At 36.0% G+C, this 18,982-nt stretch overlaps 1 protein-coding gene across 4 annotated transcripts in view; it reads left to right on the forward strand.

Annotated features, from left to right (window-relative positions):
• The window catches only part of Lyst (lysosomal trafficking regulator), a 174,631-nt gene that overhangs the window by 66,771 nt on the left and 88,878 nt on the right, over nt 1-18,982 (forward strand). For 3 of the 4 annotated variants that reach the window (XM_060372467.1, XM_060372466.1, XM_060372469.1), the window contains exons 9-17: nt 1,942-2,168; nt 3,128-3,194; nt 5,561-5,670; nt 7,375-7,801; nt 9,186-9,330; nt 10,482-10,655; nt 14,364-14,524; nt 16,174-16,364; nt 17,589-17,834. In XM_060372467.1, coding sequence (XP_060228450.1) covers nt 1,942-2,168; nt 3,128-3,194; nt 5,561-5,670; nt 7,375-7,801; nt 9,186-9,330; nt 10,482-10,655; nt 14,364-14,524; nt 16,174-16,364; nt 17,589-17,834 — 1,748 coding nt within the window. The remainder of the gene's footprint in view (nt 1-1,941; nt 2,169-3,127; nt 3,195-5,560; nt 5,671-7,374; nt 7,802-9,185; nt 9,331-10,481; nt 10,656-14,363; nt 14,525-16,173; nt 16,365-17,588; nt 17,835-18,982) is intronic. The other variant, XM_060372468.1, reaches the window with a different exon arrangement.

The raw sequence follows: 18,982 nt of genomic DNA on the forward strand, positions 1-18,982 counted from the left end.
CGTGTTTCACGTCAACGTGACACAAGCTAGAGTCATTGGGGAAGGGGGAACCTCAGCTGAGATAATGCCTCCATCAGAGTGGCCTGTGAGCAAGCCTTTGTGCATTTTTTTAATTTAGTGATTTGGAGGGGCTCAGCTCATTGTGGGCACCACTCTTGGGCAGGTAGGCCTGGGAAGCCCTGGTGAGCAAACCAGTAAGCGGCACACCTCTATGGCTCCTGCTCAGTTCCTGCCCTGAGTAAGTGTGGCCTAAGAATAGTAAGTTGACATAAACCCTTTCTTTCCCAAGTTGCTTTTTATTATTTTTAAAGATTTATTTATTTATTTTATGTCTGAGTGCTCTGTCTGCATGTAAGTCTGAATTCCAGAAGAAGGCATTAGATTATATTATGAATGGTTGTGACCATTCATTTATACCACTGTGTGGTTGCTGGGAATTGCACTCAGGACCTCTGGAAAGAGCAACCAGTGCTCTCAACCACTGAGCCTTCTCTTTATCCTCACCCAAGTTGCTTTTTATAGTGGTGTTTTATTACAGTAACAGAAACCCTAACTAACACAGATTATTTGATTCAAAATCTTTTTGTGAGGATTCTATTATTTCAGATACTGACCTTGGGACTTTTCCAGCATGGTTAGTTTTCTTTAGGTTTACAGTAGTTTATTCTTGTTAGAAATTATTTTTCTATTTTGTGTGGAAGGAATGGAAATAATCACTGATTTAAAAAAAATTTTTGAGACATGGTTTCTCTGTGAAGCCCTGGCTGTCCTGGACTTCCTTTGTAGACGAGGATAATCGCTGATTTTAAAGTTGAAATGTATAATGAACCTATAGTCTGTTTTTTGGGGAAAAAAAAATGGTGGTTTTATCATGACCTAGGTAAAACTTTACAGTGGTTGATTTCCCTATGTGTGCTTGTTTTGTTGTTGGTTTTTATTTTAATTTTTTTAAATACAAGGTTGGTCTCACTGTGTAGCTCTAGCTGTCCTGGAACTCACTATGTAGACCAGCCTGGCCTCCAGCTCACAGAGATTCAGCTGCTCTACTTCCCCAGTGCTGCGTCTAGAGGTGTGGGTTACTGTGCCAGGCATTTTATCTTATTTTTTAAACTTTAGTTCATTTATTATTATTTTTGTGTGAGTATATATGATCTGGGGGACAAACACATGTGTACCATGGTGAGTATTTGGGCAAAGGACAGCTCTGTGGAGCCTCTCCTTGCACCTGTTCCAGGGTCCAAACTCAGGTTGTAGGAAAGGCTTGTGTGGCAAGTGCCTTTACCCACCGGTCATCTCACCTGCCTCACAGAGTCTCTGACTGTATCTAGCGTTTGCTGATTCTATTAAGCCGGCTGGCCAGTAAGCTCCAGAGAGTCACTTGCCTTAAGCCTGGTATTTTTGACTCTTGGTACAGCGTCCAGCTTCCTGTATGAGTGCTAAGAATCTGAACCCGGGGCCTCACACTTGTGTAGTAAGCACTTCCCTCCATCCTCTATGAGCAGACCCTTCTAAGGCAAGCCAGTAAGACAGCCATAAAGAGGACAATGATTAGACTTCAGCAAGCCAAGCCTGCTAGTACCACAGAAATAGGGGCAGATAAAATAAACTGTGCTGTGATTTAGATATTTGGGGATCAGAAAGCTTGTGATAATTTTTTTTCTAGTTACATCAAAAGAATATGTTAACTCTGTATCACATGTTCATAAAAACTTCTGTTGGCAATATTCGTAGCTTCATTGAAGAGCAAAATTATTTTCAAAATTAAACTATCCAGAAGACTTCATTGTTCAAGCCTTAATCAATAGTAATGCTGCAGGGGAAGGCTTTGTGAGCATCGTCATAGAAGTAGCACTGTTTTCATTAAAAAGTCTAAGTGATGAGTTAGGGTTGAAATATTCAGTGTTTGGGGAATAAACAAATTCTTTTTCTTTTCTTTTTCAGGAGGAGAACTAAAACTTGAAGCAGAAGGATTCAGTGCATCAGTTGTTCCAAACAACTTACATGAAAACCTCACTCATGGGGAAATAATATACCCTGAGATTTGCATGCTGGGATTAAACTTGCTTTCTGCTAGCAAAGCTAAACTTGATGTGCTTGCTCATGTGTTTGAGAGCTTTCTGAAAATTGTCAGGCAGAAGGAAAAGAACATTTCTCTGCTCATGCAACAGGTAAAAGACATACTAAGTTGAATCAGTATTTATTGCACTCATGCCCCAATTAGTCATCTCCTTATGTATAACTCAGCTTTGTATGAAAATCGAGATGATAACTTGTCTCTTTATCTTGCCTTTAGTGTGTTTTGAGTTTCTAGTGAGTTTTTAACATTATCTAATTCTATGTCTCTCTAATAAGTAGCATAAAATCAATATTGTCATTAGCTCAACAGTAATAGTAATGTATTCTAAGCGGATCTTAAAGTTGTATTTGATCCTCCAACAGTATTCTGTTTTTTTTTTTTAAGATTTATTTGTCTATGTATTTAAGAATTCTATTTGCATGACAGAAGAGAACATCAGACGAAGAGGGCATCAGATCCCATTGTAGATGGTTGACATAATCTGATTGGCCTGCTCCTTGATCACCTCCCCCTGAGGGGAGCAGCCTTACCAGGCCACAGAAGATGACAATGCAGCCACTCCTGATGAGATCTGATAGACTAAGATCAGAAGGAAGGAGAGGAGGACCTCCCCTATCAGTGGACTTGGGGAGGGGCATGCATGAAGAAGGGGGAAGGAGGGTGGGATCAGGAGGGGAGGAGGGAAGGGTTTATGAGCTCACATGGTTGTGAGCCACCATGTGGTTGCTGGGAATTGTATTCAGTGCCTCTGGATGAGCAGTCAGTGCTCTTAATCTCTGAGCCATCTCTCTAGCCTCTCAACAGTATTCTTTCCAGCCATTTAAACTAGTGCATGCGCGTGCGCGTGCGCGCACACACACACACACACACACACACATGCATGCACACACATTAATACACACACACACACAGAAAGACAGAGAGAAAGAGAGAGAGAGAGATTCATGTACATATAGGCCCTTTGAAATAATTTATTATGACATTGCAGTTGTATTATGCTTTTACAAAGTTAAACATTTTAATTTTTATGTTTCCTTTTTTAATCTTTAGGGAACTGTGAAAATTCTTCTAGGAGGGTTCGTGAATATTCTAACACAAACTAATTCTGATTTTCAAGGTGAGTTGAATCTGGTTTAAGGAAATAGCTTTGTAATTATTGCACTGTTATGTGAAGAATTAATGATTATGGCTTCCACTAGCATAATGCTCTGTGGTTTCCAAGTTGTTTTTATATACTATGTATCATCTTATTTATTCTTTATACTCAATCAATAAAATGTAAGTATTCTTATTGAATAGAGGGGAAGATACAGATTCCAGGGCCTGAAGTAAGTTGTTCAGGAGCTTCATGGGGACTGTGACCTGATGTAAGCGCTGTACTGCTGTTCATGTGTTCTTCTCCCCTCTACTTAGTACTTTCTCAGACATTGGAGACATTCATAATGAAAATGAGTGTGACTTCTGCCCACAGTAAAGCTAAGCTACAGTTAGAGGGTTACAGCTAATGTATGGGAATGTTAATTTGGGTTTGTGTGATGCTTCCACCCTCCAAGTTAAAGTCAAGTTACACATTTTTGTCAGGAATACCCAATATTGGAGTTAAATCCTCTAGAGGTCATCATATCAAAAGCTTTGTGACAGCTGTCTTAATATCATTAGGGTGTTAATTTTAATCATTTCAGGTTAAGATGGTCTACCAGGTTTCTCATTGTAATTTGCAAGTATCTATGGATGGCAACTTGAAAGTATGTACATATGACTTTTCTCATGTTTTAGCCCACAATTTTTAGCATGTATTGGTGATCATAACGGAAAAGGGTAGTGTTGTAATGTTTGCCAAGTAATGATTTTCTACTTCTGACATTCTTTATACATTTATGAGTTGGGATTGTACTATAAGGAAAAGGCTTTTCCTCTCTATTTACTAACTTAATACATGAATATATTGTAGTCACATTATACTCTTTCTTACCAGTTTTCCCATTATAAACATTTAACACTGGTATGACAAGTTAAAGTTTATAAACCTTCATTAGTGCATGATTACTATATATATATATATACTCTATAACTATATATGTATTATATAACTATACATACTGTTATATATTATATATACTAATTATATACTATTATTACTATATAACAATATTAATTATGACATACTCAGTTTTTTCTAAGTTGTTACTTAATGTCCTTTTCTTGTTCAAAGAGACCTTCCCTTCTAAGATACATTAATTGTCACATTTCCTTGCTTTTTTTTCTATGCCTTTTCTGTTAAACTTAGGAAAGAATGATCTATGATCATAAAGATTTATTATTTCTAAAAATTATTTTCTCCCCTTAATATTCTTTGCTCTTTGTTTTCTTGCCTGTGAGTTGTAATCTTGGGCTTTGGAGATTGATCCTACCATGTATTTTATCTGTTGTACTTCTCTTCTTTTGTGCTATATTCAGAGAGACTAAAAATTCTATTCCAACATTTTATTCATTTTTTATAATTATGGCAACTACCCAATGTCTTAGTTCCTTTTCTATTGCTGTGACAAATATGATCAAGGTAACTTATAGGGGAAAAAAAAGCATTTAATGGGGGCTAACAGTTTCAGAGGGTGAACTCATAATCATCCTAACAGGGAGCATGGCAGTAGGCAGGCAGGCATGGTCCAGGAGCAGTAGCTAACATCTGATCCATAAGCATGAGGCGGGGGTGGGGGGCAGTAAGAGGAAGGGAGGAAAAAGAGCAGGGAGGGAATGAGGGAGGAAAAGAGATTGTTGCTTAATTATTTTCTGTTTTCTAAAATTTTTGCCTGTGTGTATATCCTTTCATTCACTGAAACCTGTCAGTTCTGAACTCTTAAAAAATAAAAAAATCTAAGCACACTTTGGTTGTGTTACTTTTCTATTCAAAAACCTGTAATGGAGTTGCATTAATTATCTGCATGGTAAAGTCCATGCTAGTTGATGATCTCCTTGCAAGTCATCCTTTCAGAAAGGCCTCCTCTTACACTATTCTGTCTACCCATTACCTTTATGAAGCAGGTTAGTTAAACTGGGTTTCTAGTTGTAAACCTCCAGTCTTTTAAGGGTTTTATATCAGTATTATTTTTGTCATGTTTGAAGTGGAGAGAATAACTCTTACTTTCTGTTTTGGAGTGAGAAACATACATGTAAAAATATATTTGAGACACTGTAAAAAATGATCTGTAAATAATAATTATTACTTTAAGGAATTTTTATGAATTAGTGTACCATTGCTTTTGTTTTATGCTAAGCTCTTCAGTAGAATAAAAAAAAATGCTGTTTTACAATATGCCATTAGTTATCTTGCTATTTATTCAGAAAGTTTCATGATTACTAACTAGATTTTGTGTAATCATTCAAGATATGACAGTAGTTTTTATTTCTTTCAATGAAATTTGATTATTATCTTTCTTTAATTAAATGTGTAATGGCTTTAATTTTTTTGTTTTTAAAATTTAGCATGCCAGAGAGTATTGGTTGATCTCTTGGTATCTTTGATGAGTTCAAGAACATGTTCAGAGGAGTTAACCCTTCTTTTGAGAATATTTCTGGAGAAATCTCCTTGTACGGTAAATATGCTAGAATTTTTACTAATTCCTTAATGTAATATACTGTTTTCTAATTTGTAAATCATTCAGCTCTTGATATTATAATTGCTGTGTAGCCAGTTTCATGTTCTATGTTTGACATATTCATTTATATTATCTGTATATATCTTAACCATTTCACTTAGACTTGTAGTAACCAGATGCCGTTAGCCCTATGTCGCCTGCAACCTTTGCGCTTGAGAAATGCTGTGATTTTAATCACTAAAGAAAATTTAAGTATAAGTCACAACAATCATCCCAGATTTGTACTTTTTCTTTTTTTTTAATTAAATTTTTATTTTTTTAATATTAGTTACAGTTTATTAACTTTGTATCCCAGCTGTAGCCTGCTCTGTCATTCCCTCCCCACCCCACCCTCCCTCCCTCATCTCCTCCCTGCCCCTTACAAGTCCACTGATAGGGGAGGACCTCCTCACCTTCCATCTGACCCTAGCTTATCAGGTATCTTCAGGACTGGCTGCAATGTCCTCCTCTGTGGCCTAGCAGGGCTGCTCCTCCCTCGGGAGGTTGGGAGAGGTCAAAGAGCCAGCTGTCCTTTTCCTAAAAAAAATTATTACCTGTTCTTTTGTTGAGTGTTCTCCTTCCTGTTGCTGTAGCTTGTGCCACTTAGCAGGAAGCCATCTTTTTAATGCAGTCTTGACTGGAAGAATCTTCTGATGACTCTCAGAACATTGAGGCTGTCCTATGTGAAGCAGGATGGACAGAGCCCTGTCCACTTCATGCCCACCTCACTACCCACTGCAGTCTTAAGGCCCCATGGAAGTTCTGTGAACCACCACTGTGGGTCCTTGAGAGCTGGGTGGATATTGACAGATTATTTCTTTTTTAAATTATGTGTGAATTTTAACATTCTATATTTTACCTGTTTTTTTTGTATGGCATTTAAACCACAAACATAATTATGAGATTATGAGTAAAATTTTAAAATTTTACTTCAGTTCACTAGAAGCAAATGAAAGAAATTTTTCTTGGCTAGGGAAAAATCTGTAGTAGTAGTAGTAATAATAATAATAATGAATGTGAGCAATTTTATACATTTGATCATGGTAGAATATCACTTAGGAATCTGGAGAATTTGTAAGGTTTTACTTCTCACTTAAAAATATTTGAGTTATGGGACTGGAAGACCAGAGTTCAGATCCTGGCACCCACTCAGGGCAGCTTACAAATACCTGTAACTCCAGCTCCAAGCAATCTGATCCTATTTTCTGGCTTTTTCAGGTACCTGTTCAGGCAGCCAGTCCGGCATGTACATACACATGCATGCATACCCACATACATACATGAACACACACTAATAAAAATAAATCTTAAAAATAATTTTGAGAGGAATACTATAGGAATAACCTTGTTTGATAGAAATAATTCCTGATGTAATTATTGAATTTCATTTATAATTAAAACTTAAAAGCTACTCATAAATAGTAGATTAATTCCATAAATACAAAAATTTAAACCAAATTTATCAAGAGATTACCTAAGAATTAAATCTTTATATCTTATCTTATATAAAATTAAAGTTTTGAAGATGTGATTGATATGCTGTTTAAATTAAAAGACTACTATGCACAGATATGCTTGTAATTTTACTTATAACCTCAATTTTGAGATTGTTATGTGTCTGGTAATAAGATTGTAAACTTTTACTTATCTTTTTTTTTCTAGGAAATTCTTCTCCTTGGTATTCAGAAAATTGTTGAAAGTGATTTTACTATGAGCCCTTCACAGTATCTTACCTTCCCATTGCTGCATACCCCAAGTTTAAGCACTGAGGTCTCATCCCAAAAGCCTCCCGGGATTCTTAACAGTAAAGCCTTAGGCTTATTGAGGAGAGCACGGATTTCCCGAGGCAAGAAAGAGGCTGACAGAGAGAGTTTTCCATATAGGCTGCTCTCCTCCTGGCGCGTAGCCCCAATTCACCTGCCGCTGCTCGGGCAGAACTGCTGGCCGCACCTGTCGGAAGGGTTTAGCGCCTCCCTGTGGTTTAATGTGGAGTGTGCCCGCGAGTCTGAGAGTGCTGCGGAGAGAGGAAAGAAGGTAAAGCAAAGAAACAGACCGTCAGTTCTACAAGATGGCAGTTTTGAAGGAGCAGGTATGATGGCAGGGGTGTGGTCTGTCGTAGCCATTTGCCTGAGCTTTAAGGATAGGTGGCAGTGTTTTAATGTGTTCTTTAGAATCTCTTCACCTTAAAGGCTGTACTCAACTATTGAATTACAAAAGCCCGAGTTTTCAGACAGCCTTAATCTCCATTGTCTTCTAACCTTTTGATATGGACATGGGGATACCCTATTTCTACAACTGCTGATGAAGTTAGCAGTCCCATTATTGTGTTAGTGTGGTTCCGGATACCAGAAAGGAATAAATAAAACCCTCTAGTCACTTTATTTTGTGAAGGAGTTCCCCTTCTGTGTCTTATCTCAGTAGCCCCTTCCTAGTTCCTATTCCTGATCATTTATATGCTATAGTCATTGTCCAAAGATAGAACAGAGTTCATCCGTAACAGAAGGACTGATGTTAGGCTGTATTGAAACTGCATTTTGTTTTTGTTCTCTTCTTTCTTAGGTATGCAACAGTTGCTTAGATGTATAGCAGCTAGAGGGAAGAGTCCTAAAAACTGGTTGTGTATTTTTTTTTCAACCTGTTGAAAATGGCAGCTAATATTTATATAACCTAATAACTGATAATGTTCCTTTTCTTTAAAACTCTGAGCATTTGGACATACACTGTGTATTTTAGTACATCTTAGCTTAATTTAACATAAAGTCACATTATAGTAACAAATAGCTCATCATACTTCACCTGCCATTGCTGGGGCAGATACAGGAACATACATGCAGTTGAAGACTGAAGTGGTAAGATGGCATGGGAGGGATAACCAACTAGCCCAAAGCCTATAAACATTCCCCTCAGCTGAAGACAAACTATGATGCAGGGTTTTGGCATCATTTAGCACTTTTATCTCAAGGTTATCCACCCCTCTAAACAATGACCATCCAAGCACTGCAGCTTTTCTAATAAGAGTTTTAATAATATCAGAGATCAAGCCTTTCTAACAAGAACCAAGTACATTTTGTTAGTGCAAAGCATGTGTTGATGATGGTTTGTGCTCCCTAAGCTAGGATCAGTCATGTCATAGGGGCTCAATACAACAAAAGCAGAAGCTGTGTACAGAGTGTAGCTGATTACAGTCCTCCACAAGCCCTACTCATAACTGCCCTCAGTTATCATATTTTAAAGCATTTCATAGCTTTTAAAACACTGTTTTTTACCCATGGTGTTTTTTGAGGTTAATGTTTAGCCTTTAAAAATGCCATTGTTTGAAACAGATTCAACAACATTTGGAGTAAATGACCTGTTATAAATAAGTCAACATGAATTGCATTCTTTTAAATTTGCTTTTTCTACGTTTTTTTTTAATTATTTTTTAAAATTTTTTTTTAACTATTTTATTGATGATTCTAACATTTTTCTCACAGAAGATGATAGACTGGAAGGTACAGAATCCATCAATCTTGGTGACCGACTCATAGAAGATGGCTGTATTCATTTGATTTCATTGGGATCCAAAGCATTGATGATCCAAGTGTGGGCTGATCCCTACAGTGGCACTTTTATCTTTCGGTATTGACGATTCTTAACTTTTAACAAATAGATTATGTTTTAAAATAATTTATGCAAGAAATTATCAAATAATATTTGTGATAACAATATGTTATTAAAGATCATTACAGAAAAAAAATTAAAAGAACAATTATCAGATAGCACATGGATTCTATCTAGCAGTAGACAGGTAACAAAATGTGGCCAATCAGGTGCTTATGACATCCAGCAGAAATGACTGGAAAACTCTTGCTGAAAACAGTCATGCTGGCATTATTGGTTGAGAGGTTTGCAGGCAGATAGAGGATTCTCTCCATGGGTGATCTTCTAGCTTCCAGTACCACTATAACCATGTTTATGCATGCAATAAGGATAGTAACCTCTGTTGGAAAGTGTTTCTCTATTTAGTTGTTCTTAAAGGCACTATATTTTATTTCAAACAATACATTCTCCTTCTGTTCTTAAGGGCACAATGTTTTCATTTTTGTGCTGTTTTCTTACTCTTTTTTACGAGCACAGGGCCAGGGGCCCAGCCTGTCCCTGGATAAGAACCTTAGAAGACATTTTGAGACACAAAGGATTGGGTTTGACATGGGGGTGTGGTGTCTTATCTGCTTCCAGAGCCAGCTTCTCAGTGAGCTCAAACAGCACACAGCAATTACTAGTTTAATGCATATTACATATTATCTTTGTAAAAGTCAAAATTAAAGACTTAGGTTTTATGTTTTGTAGATATTATAAATATTACCTGGTGTTTTCTACATACATCTTCTTATTTTTCAGTAATCTTGCGAAGTAAGTTAGCATCTGATATATTCTGGCATTTAGACATTTATTACAGTATGATTAATTTCTTTGTGAACCAAATATTACGTTCTAATTTCTAAAATAAACAATGAGTATGTAAGTAGAAACTGATTTTGTGACCTGATTTCTAGAAATTATTGGCCAAGTTAACATCAGCCAATGAATCTAATCCATTTTAGTTCATAAATTGAGGAAGCAGATATGGTGTAAAATGGTCATATTCACTTTCTTAGTTAGTTTATTTTAACATTGAAGTGACTTTTAATCTCACATGCTGAGAATGACAGTGGCAGTGTGTGTTAACTAAGGCCAGAATTCTCATGTTTTTGATCTGTAATTTTTTTTTTTTTTTTTTTTTTTTGCAGAGTGTGCATGGACTCAAATGATGACATGAAAGCTGTTTTATTAGCACAGGTTGAATCACAGGAGAACATTTTCTTTCCAAGCAAATGGCAACACTTAGTACTTACCTATCTACAGCATCCTCAAGGGAAAAAGAATGTCCATGGGGAAATCTCCATATGGGTCTCTGGGCAGAGGTATGAAGCATTCTCAGAAAATACTCTTCTCAGTTACAATTTTAGTTTTATTCTTCATTCCTGCAATGTTGCAGACTAGGTAAAATTTAATATGCACTAACAGAAATTTTATCAATATTGGATTTTGTTCTGTTTATCACTTCAGTACTTACTAAGTTTTCCATAGACATGACTACTGAAAATCATCCATGAATTCTGCTCGTGAGGATTCAACCAAATCAGACTGGAAATATTTGAGAATTATATCTATCATGAACATGTACAGTCTTGCTGTCTGGTCATTCTCTAAACAATAGAGCCTAACAACTATAAGGCATTTATTTTAGACGTTATAAGTAGCTTAAAGATAGTTTAATGTATAGGAGGCTATGTGTAGGTGATTAGTAGTAAATGTGGTATTTTCTGTAAGGGATTTGAGCATTCTTAGCTTTTGGTATCTGTGGGATGCCTGGAACCAACCTCTGGCGAATATTGTGGATGGCTGTATTTAGGTGTAAGGAGCAAACCAAAAACCTGCGGATTAAGATATTTATGAACAATATATGCTAGGTAAGCCTCTGTAATATTGTCCCTCAAGCCCATTTATTACAAGTATGAATCCACAAGGAATTCTTTAAATTAATTGAATAAGACAGTTAATACCTAAATTAAATTGGGGTTGAAAGAAATTAAAATGACTAAAGAAGAATATAAACTATTATAATATCTGATAATAGACTTAAATTAGGTCCTAGAACTATACAAGGTAACAGATTCAGGCAGAGACTGTGTAACTTTTACTACACAGACTTCTCAGCTAAGCTAATAAACATTTTGTTGACTATCTTAATGTAAACATTGACCCTGAATGAACTGTGTCCTAGTTTGCTTTCTATTGCTATGATAACACCATAACCAAAACCAACTCAGGGAGAAAAGTATATTTGGTTTACAAGTTATAGTCCGTTATCAAAGAAAGCGAGGGCAAGAGAGCAAGGCAGGAACCTAGAGGCAGCAACTAAAGCAGAGAACACAGGAACCATGCTTACTTCCATGCTGACCCCTGGCTTGCTAAGCTACCTTTCTTAACAGTACAAGACAGGTCCTTCTCCATCAACCAACATCCCACAGGCCAGTCTGATAGAGGATTTCCTTAACTGAGGATTACCTTTTCCTGGATGGCTGTGCCTAACAGACAAAAACTAACCAGCACAAATTATAGAGGTGGCTGGAAGACTATCAGTTGAGTCATGAGAAAGAAAAGTGAGTAGAAAAAAATGGAAAAGCTCGGCAAGACTGAGTGTCAAGCTGGTAATTAAAATTTTACTTTTTATAAAAGTCTGTTGTGTATTATATACTTGTTAGACCTTTCCCTGGCTGTTTTATATATGTTATCTTCTTATTGTTTCAAAAATTACTCAAAAAAGAATAGATCATAGAAGTCATATCTATCCTTAACACAAACGAAGTGAGTTTTGTCAGGTGTTTATCAAGGAACTACTGTGTGTCAGGCATGGTACTGCTATAGGAGGCTGCAAGCACTGGTTACCTAAAAATCATCAGTTTTCAGTCACTGAGGAAGAGAAGGAAGAAGGGCTTGTTAAATGACGTTGGGATAGTTCATAGTGTCTGCTATAGGAAGTTGAACCCAAGTTCAGTTTTGTTGATTCACTGAAGAAAATACATTAAAACACATAATTGAAGCCGGTCTCCATCTTCACAATAGGATTCCACCTGCCTAAGCCTGAATGGTAGCTATAACCAATCAGTTAATTTGTTTTCAGATCATTGGATTGGAACTATTAGAACTGGAGACAGACCCCTCTCTTCTTAGAAACTCTCCTCATTTCATAAGCTGGTTACAGGTGCCAGTCATTGTACCAAATCTTTGCACTGTACCTCATTTTCTCCTTCCCACTTCCCATCTGGTGGATATAGGACTATACACTAGTTTCTAGGAACTTTCAGAGTGAAGAATGAGGTTGTCACGGAAAGTTCTGAAGTTAGTGAATACAGTGTCTGAGTCATTGCTCTCTCTCTTTCCCCTCCCAATTACTGATCTTATTCTATTTTGAAGAAAGTTCTTTGCCAGTTGATAGAATTAATTTCATTAGTTAATAAATCAGGGAACAGGTGACCAAGGTCAAAAATATTATTTTGTTGATTTAAATTTGGTTCTTTTGTTAGTTTAGAAGCTGTGTATTTTAATGTCTACAAAGAATGTAATGTATTTCAAGAGGCCATTTTAATAATACAAAGCAAACAAGAATGGTGACTCACACCTGTAATTTCTTCACTACAAAAGTTGAGGCAGGAGGATTGCTGTGAGTTCAAGGCCAGCCTAAGCTACATAGTGATTTCCAGGCTTGCCTACACTATAGAGGCAGACTACCTTAGAAAAGTGAACAAACAAAACCCAAAAAAACCCATAAAGACACTGGAAAATAACTAATTAGCATCAAAATCACACAAATGTAGTAAACAAACAAAAACCCCCAAACCATAAAGATGCTAGAAAATAGCATCAAAATCATAAAAATGTAGACGTGCATGGCACAGATACACTTAATATTTGTTTATTTTACATTCATATTGCAGTAGGTTTTCTTTCACACTTAAGAAAAGTCATAATGCCACTAGGTGGCAGTAGTGTTTTAATTGTGGCCATTTATTGGTCCACAAAGGAGAGTCGTAGATTATCTCACTTTACACACACACACACACACACACACACACACACACAACTATTTGGTTTGTGTGACTTAGCAGGAAAAGGCTCTTGTCACCGAGCTTAACAGCCTGAGTTTGATTCTTAGAACACGGTTGAGAGAACCAACTCCTACATGTGTCTTCATGCACCTTAGTGTGCATATGCAGACATAAACATGATATATGCACATAAATGTAATTTAAGAATAAAATATATTATTATTAAGATAGTTGATTTATTTAGTAAATATGAATTAGATACTAAAGTTTTAAAATAAATGTATAAAAGTTTAATTTTTAAAAGTGAATTAGCCATATAAGTCTCCATTTTTTTTTAATTTTAGATTTTACCTTAATAAAGCACCCTTATTACCTTAATATAGAATTTAAGGCATTCCTGAAATAGGACTTGCACTCAGCAGGTCTCTAGGCAATGAAGTCCTCTTGGCCTTTGTTTTTCTCTTTGGGAAAGCCTTACTTTTACCTTTTCTGGTTCTGTTTTACATAAGAATTCTTGACTAGCCTTTAAAGAAAAAGAGGAGACCAAACAACATTTCTGAAATCGTTAGCATTAAAAAACAAAATACAAAATCATTGGCATTTCAGAAGTTAGATACAACAAAACTTGGGGACATCTTGAAACTCTAGTTCCAGTGCCTCATGGAGCATATGAAATCTTAGGAATTATGCCAAGATGGGAGACGTTGACATAGTAAGGGGAAGTGATTACTTTATTTCTCTGAACCAGACAGGCACACATACAGGAGGCAGCTGTCAAAGACAGCTTGTAGCAAATGTGTGTTTGCTTTTCTGGCCAACACATACGGGTATCTGTTCTACAAGGCGCTGCCTGTTGGCTGTGGGCCAGCAGCACATCTGACCAAGAGACAGACGGCTACCCTCTTTTCCCTCCCATTGCCAACACTACAATTCAGGACCTAGAAAAGTTCAAGAATGTCCCCTCCTTGAGCATTCATGGTGTTTCCAAACATCATTAACTTAGCTTTGTTCTTAATGCAGGAAGAACGATGTCATCTTGGATTTTGTGCTTCCAAGAAAAACAAGCTTATCCTCAGACAGCAATAAAACCTTTTGTATGATTGGTCATTGCTTAACATCCCAAGAAGAGCTTCTGCAATTAGCTGGAAAATGGGACCTTGGAAACTTGCTCCTCTTCAATGGTATATTTTCCCCAGTGAAGCGTCTCCAAACTTTAAATTCCACATATTACAGAAATCAACCTGACAGCAATCTTGGTCTTTCCTCATTGACATATGTTTAATGAGTCCTGCCTTCTCAAGATTCTAAGATTCACTTTTAGGATATTTTTAACATTTTATAACTGAATGTTTCCTTACAGTTATGTGATGTGGAGATGTAACCTTATCTCATACACTTAATCAACATTACTTGGAAAGTGCAATGACATAACTAGTAAATCTATTTATGTAAATCTTATTTCTGAGTTTTAAAGATTTATTTATTTTCTGCGTATGGGTGTTTTGCCTATTATGTTTCTGTGTACCACGTATGTGTCTGATGGCCACAGAGGTCTGAAGAAGGGATCAGAACCCTTGTATCTGGAGCTTTAGAGATTGTAAGCTGCCTTGTAAATGAAAGGACCTCTGCAAAATCAATCAGTGCTCTAAATCATTGAGCCACCTTTCTTGCTCTTCTTTTATTCATGATTTTAGTACATTCTATTCAAATAGTGAATTTTTGCAAAAATAATGAAATATATCATTTAAAAAGTATTAAACCTGGCACATAGCATTTGGAGGGTATGTAGTGAGAGTAATTAAAGGCAATTAAAATAAAAAAAATAAAAATTTTATTTAAAATAAAATGTACCAAAAATTGTTTTCATGAAAAAAATTTAAAGAAATAATTTTTTTAAGATTTATTTATTTATTTTATGTAAATGAGTGCTCTATATGCATGTACACCTGCATGCCAGAAGAGGGCATCGGATCCCAGTATAGGTGAACCCTCATGTGGTTTCTGGAATTGAACTTAGGACCTCTTGAAGAACAGACCGTGCTCTTAACCACTGAGCCATCTCTTCAGCCCCCTCATCAAAAAAAAATTAAAGTTCTCATTTATTAAAAAAACAAACAAACCAGGTGATGGTTGTTTGTTTAGTCCCAGCACTTGGGAAGCAGAGATAGGTGGATCTCTGAGTTTGAGGCCAGCTCGGTCCACAGAGTAAGTTCCAGGAAAGCCAGGGCTACACTGAGAAACCTTTTCTCAAAAAGTCAATATAGCAACAACAACTACAACAACAAAAGACCCTGTTAGAAACAGGTGGGGGAGCTGGCTAGATGGCTCAGAGGTTAAGAATACTCCTTGTTATTGCTGAGGACCCAGGTTCAGTTCCCAGCACCCACATCATGGCTTACAACCATCTGCAACTCCAGTTTCAGGAGATCTAATTCTTCTGAATTCACAGGCACCAGACACTCATATGGTGCACATACACACATGCAGGCAAAACAATCATACACAAACTACCACAACAGCAAACAAACAAAAACAAAGCAGAACAAACCTGAACTTGGTTAAATTGAAATTCACTGTCTTAAGGAACAAAGAGAAATATTATCAAAAGCTTCCCAGTTTGCTTTTTATATATCTGTGCATTTTTAACATAGTTGGTACAAGTTAGTTTATTCTTACACTTACTTTAAAACTGAGCCTTTGTGAATTTTGTAAGAAATAGTAGACAACTGAAAAAAAATCTGACACACACTCCTACCTCATTTTCTTGCTATATATAGAAAATTTCTCCTTGAAATGTTTTATATAACTAGCTTTGTTTTTTGCTCTTCAGGAGCGAAAGTTGGCTCACAAGAGGCCTTTTTCCTGTATGCTTGTGGACCCAACTACACATCCATAATGCCATGTAAATATGGCAAGCCAGTGACCGACTACTCCAAGTATATTAATAAAGAAATTTTGAGATGTGATGAAATCAGAGACCTTTTTATGACCAAGAAAGATGTGGATGTTGGACTCTTAATTGTAAGTTTGAGTTTTATAAGTTTTAACATTGCAGTGGGTTTATGTAGGTATGTGCATTGGAATATATAATTAGAAGTGAGTTAGAGTCCTAAAGTTTTTTCATTTTTGTTCTTCTCTTAGAATGTGAAGTTTCTTCCTAAAAAAATTGTGAAACACTTTAATCTCTTGTTAAACTTTTTTCATGCTTTAAATGTGTGTATTCTTATTTGCTTGGAATTATATTTATATAGCAATTTTATCGGCTAAGTTTATTTTATATCTAATCATCTTTCAGGAAAAATGTTTATGATGCATTGAAAATGTAGCACTTTTAGCCTGACATACTCTTTTTTTTTTAAATCATACAATGTATTCTTTTTCATACTTAGAAACAAGTACAAAGATTCACTTATAATATTAGTTGTATTTAGGGACCATGAGATGGTTCAGTGGGTAAAGAGGCTTGTTGTGCAAACCTGGTGACCTGAGCTTGAACCCTGGAGGCCATGTAAAGGCAGAACGAAAACCACATGCATATTTTAACATGTATGTGAGCACACACAAATTAAAAATTAATTGCATATATTCAGGGTTTAGATAACTTACTAATATCAGTATAAAACAGAAATTTTGTATTTAAAGTATTGCTAATTTTTCTTTATTAGTCTTTGACATTCTTTTATTTTGTCCTAGCAATTCACAGTTCAGGAGCTGCTGCTGGGGATTTTTGTTAATAGCGCCAGTCCGCTACACCAGACTGGAATTGGTTTAGTTGATGCACAGATAAGACATGTGATATGCTTCATGAGATTACTTTACCTGCTGTGGCTTCCTGTGCGTGACCGAAGCCTGGGAGCCTCTCTGACTTCTGTGAGGAGTAGCTCAGAGAAGTTTGACATGGATCAGTACTGGTTGAAACTAGTCTGGGAGAGGAAATATAAAAAATTTGACTTAAATTTGGCTGAGCTATAATTAGAATTTGTTTATCTTTTGCTTTCATGTTTATTCTGGATGTGTCAAAGCTAGAATCCTCAGCTGTGGTTCATGTTATTGGTCGCAACTTGACTGGCTGGTTATTTCTGTTGTGGGAAGCAGCTGTACTTCTCTGTCCATTTTGTTTAGTGGCTATCTTTTAAAAAATAAAAATTAGTTACGTGTCTTTTTATGTTGAAATATTTATTTGCTAGTTGATAGCTAACATTTTAAACTTTAGTTTGTCACTAAATTAAAATGTTTGTGTTTTAGGAAAGTCTTTCAGTTGTTTATACAACTTACTGTCCTGCTCAGTACACCATCTATGAGCCTGTGATCCGACTCAAGGGCCAAGTGAAAACTCAGCTCTCTCAAAGACCCTTCAGCTCAAAGGAAGTCCAGAGCATCTTGCTAGAACCTTCGCAACTCAAAAGCCTCCGGCCTACAGAATGTAGAACCATCCAGGGCATTCTGCACGAGATTGGTGGGGCTGGTATATTTGTCTTCCTCTTTGCTAGGGTAAGAATCGTGATTATAGTTTTGTCTAAACAGAAGCTCTGTTCCATTGATAATTGAAGGGCTTCTTATACAATACAAAAAGAGCTGTACTCAAGTATGTAAAACTTTAATGCAAAAAATTATCACAGCTAACACCAAGCTTTCTGTCATGGATAAATTAAGGTTTCTTTTAATTTATGAAGATTTTAGATGTTTTCTGTTACCCACAAATGTAGTTGGAACAAGTAAATGTTAAGTATATGAGATTTTAAATTGCCTTTGGAAAGGAAGATATATGCTATACTAATGGTATGAAAGATATGTTTTTTCTTTTTAAAAATGATTTATTTTTAATTATGTGTATGAGCTTATGTGTACATTCACATAATATGTGTAGATACTGGTAGAAGCCAGAGGAGAATACTGGATTCCCTGGAGCTGTAGTTACAGACAGTTGTAAGTCACCTGACGTGTGTTATGAACCAACCTCAGGTCCTCTAGCATAACAGCAAGCTCCTGTAACTATTGAGCTACCTCTCCAGCCCCAGGATATGTTTTTATTTTTAAAGAAGAGAGACAAAACTTTGATTCTGTCTATAAGCATCATTTTAAAATAAACCATGTATTTACCTTTTCTCTTTAGCTACTTACAGACAGGAATAATATATTTTCTGATAGAGAATGAGCAGTTCATAATTTCATATTTTCTATTTTAAGGATTGCTGAAGAACACAAGGTGGACACGATAACCTTGTTTTGACACATATAATTTGTACTTCCTCTGGTCTATCTCCCTGTTTAATTAAAGCAACTTTGATCTTCCTTTATCTTTAGGATGTCCTTTATTTTATCCCTAAGTATAACTTCTAAAACATCATCATATTTTCACAGTATGTTCTTAACTAGCTTACTTCTTTTTATAGGGCCACCTTTGATCTAATTTTACAATAAAGGGGGTGTATCAGCATTTGTTCTTGTTAGAGATTTTTTTTTAATCTTGCTAACATCTTACCTACCATAGTGTGTTTCCTGTCTTGTCATTTTATTCTCCATTTAGTATCTAGTTGAATAGATTTTCTAGTATTTCAAAAGTAAAAAACTTTCATTTAACTCCTAATCAACATTTTGTGGTCTATTTTTACATTATAATTTCAAATGTATACCTTTAG

Source organism: Meriones unguiculatus, chromosome 19 (genome assembly GCF_030254825.1).
Source record: "Meriones unguiculatus strain TT.TT164.6M chromosome 19, Bangor_MerUng_6.1, whole genome shotgun sequence".
NCBI classification, from domain to species: domain Eukaryota; kingdom Metazoa; phylum Chordata; class Mammalia; order Rodentia; family Muridae; genus Meriones; species Meriones unguiculatus.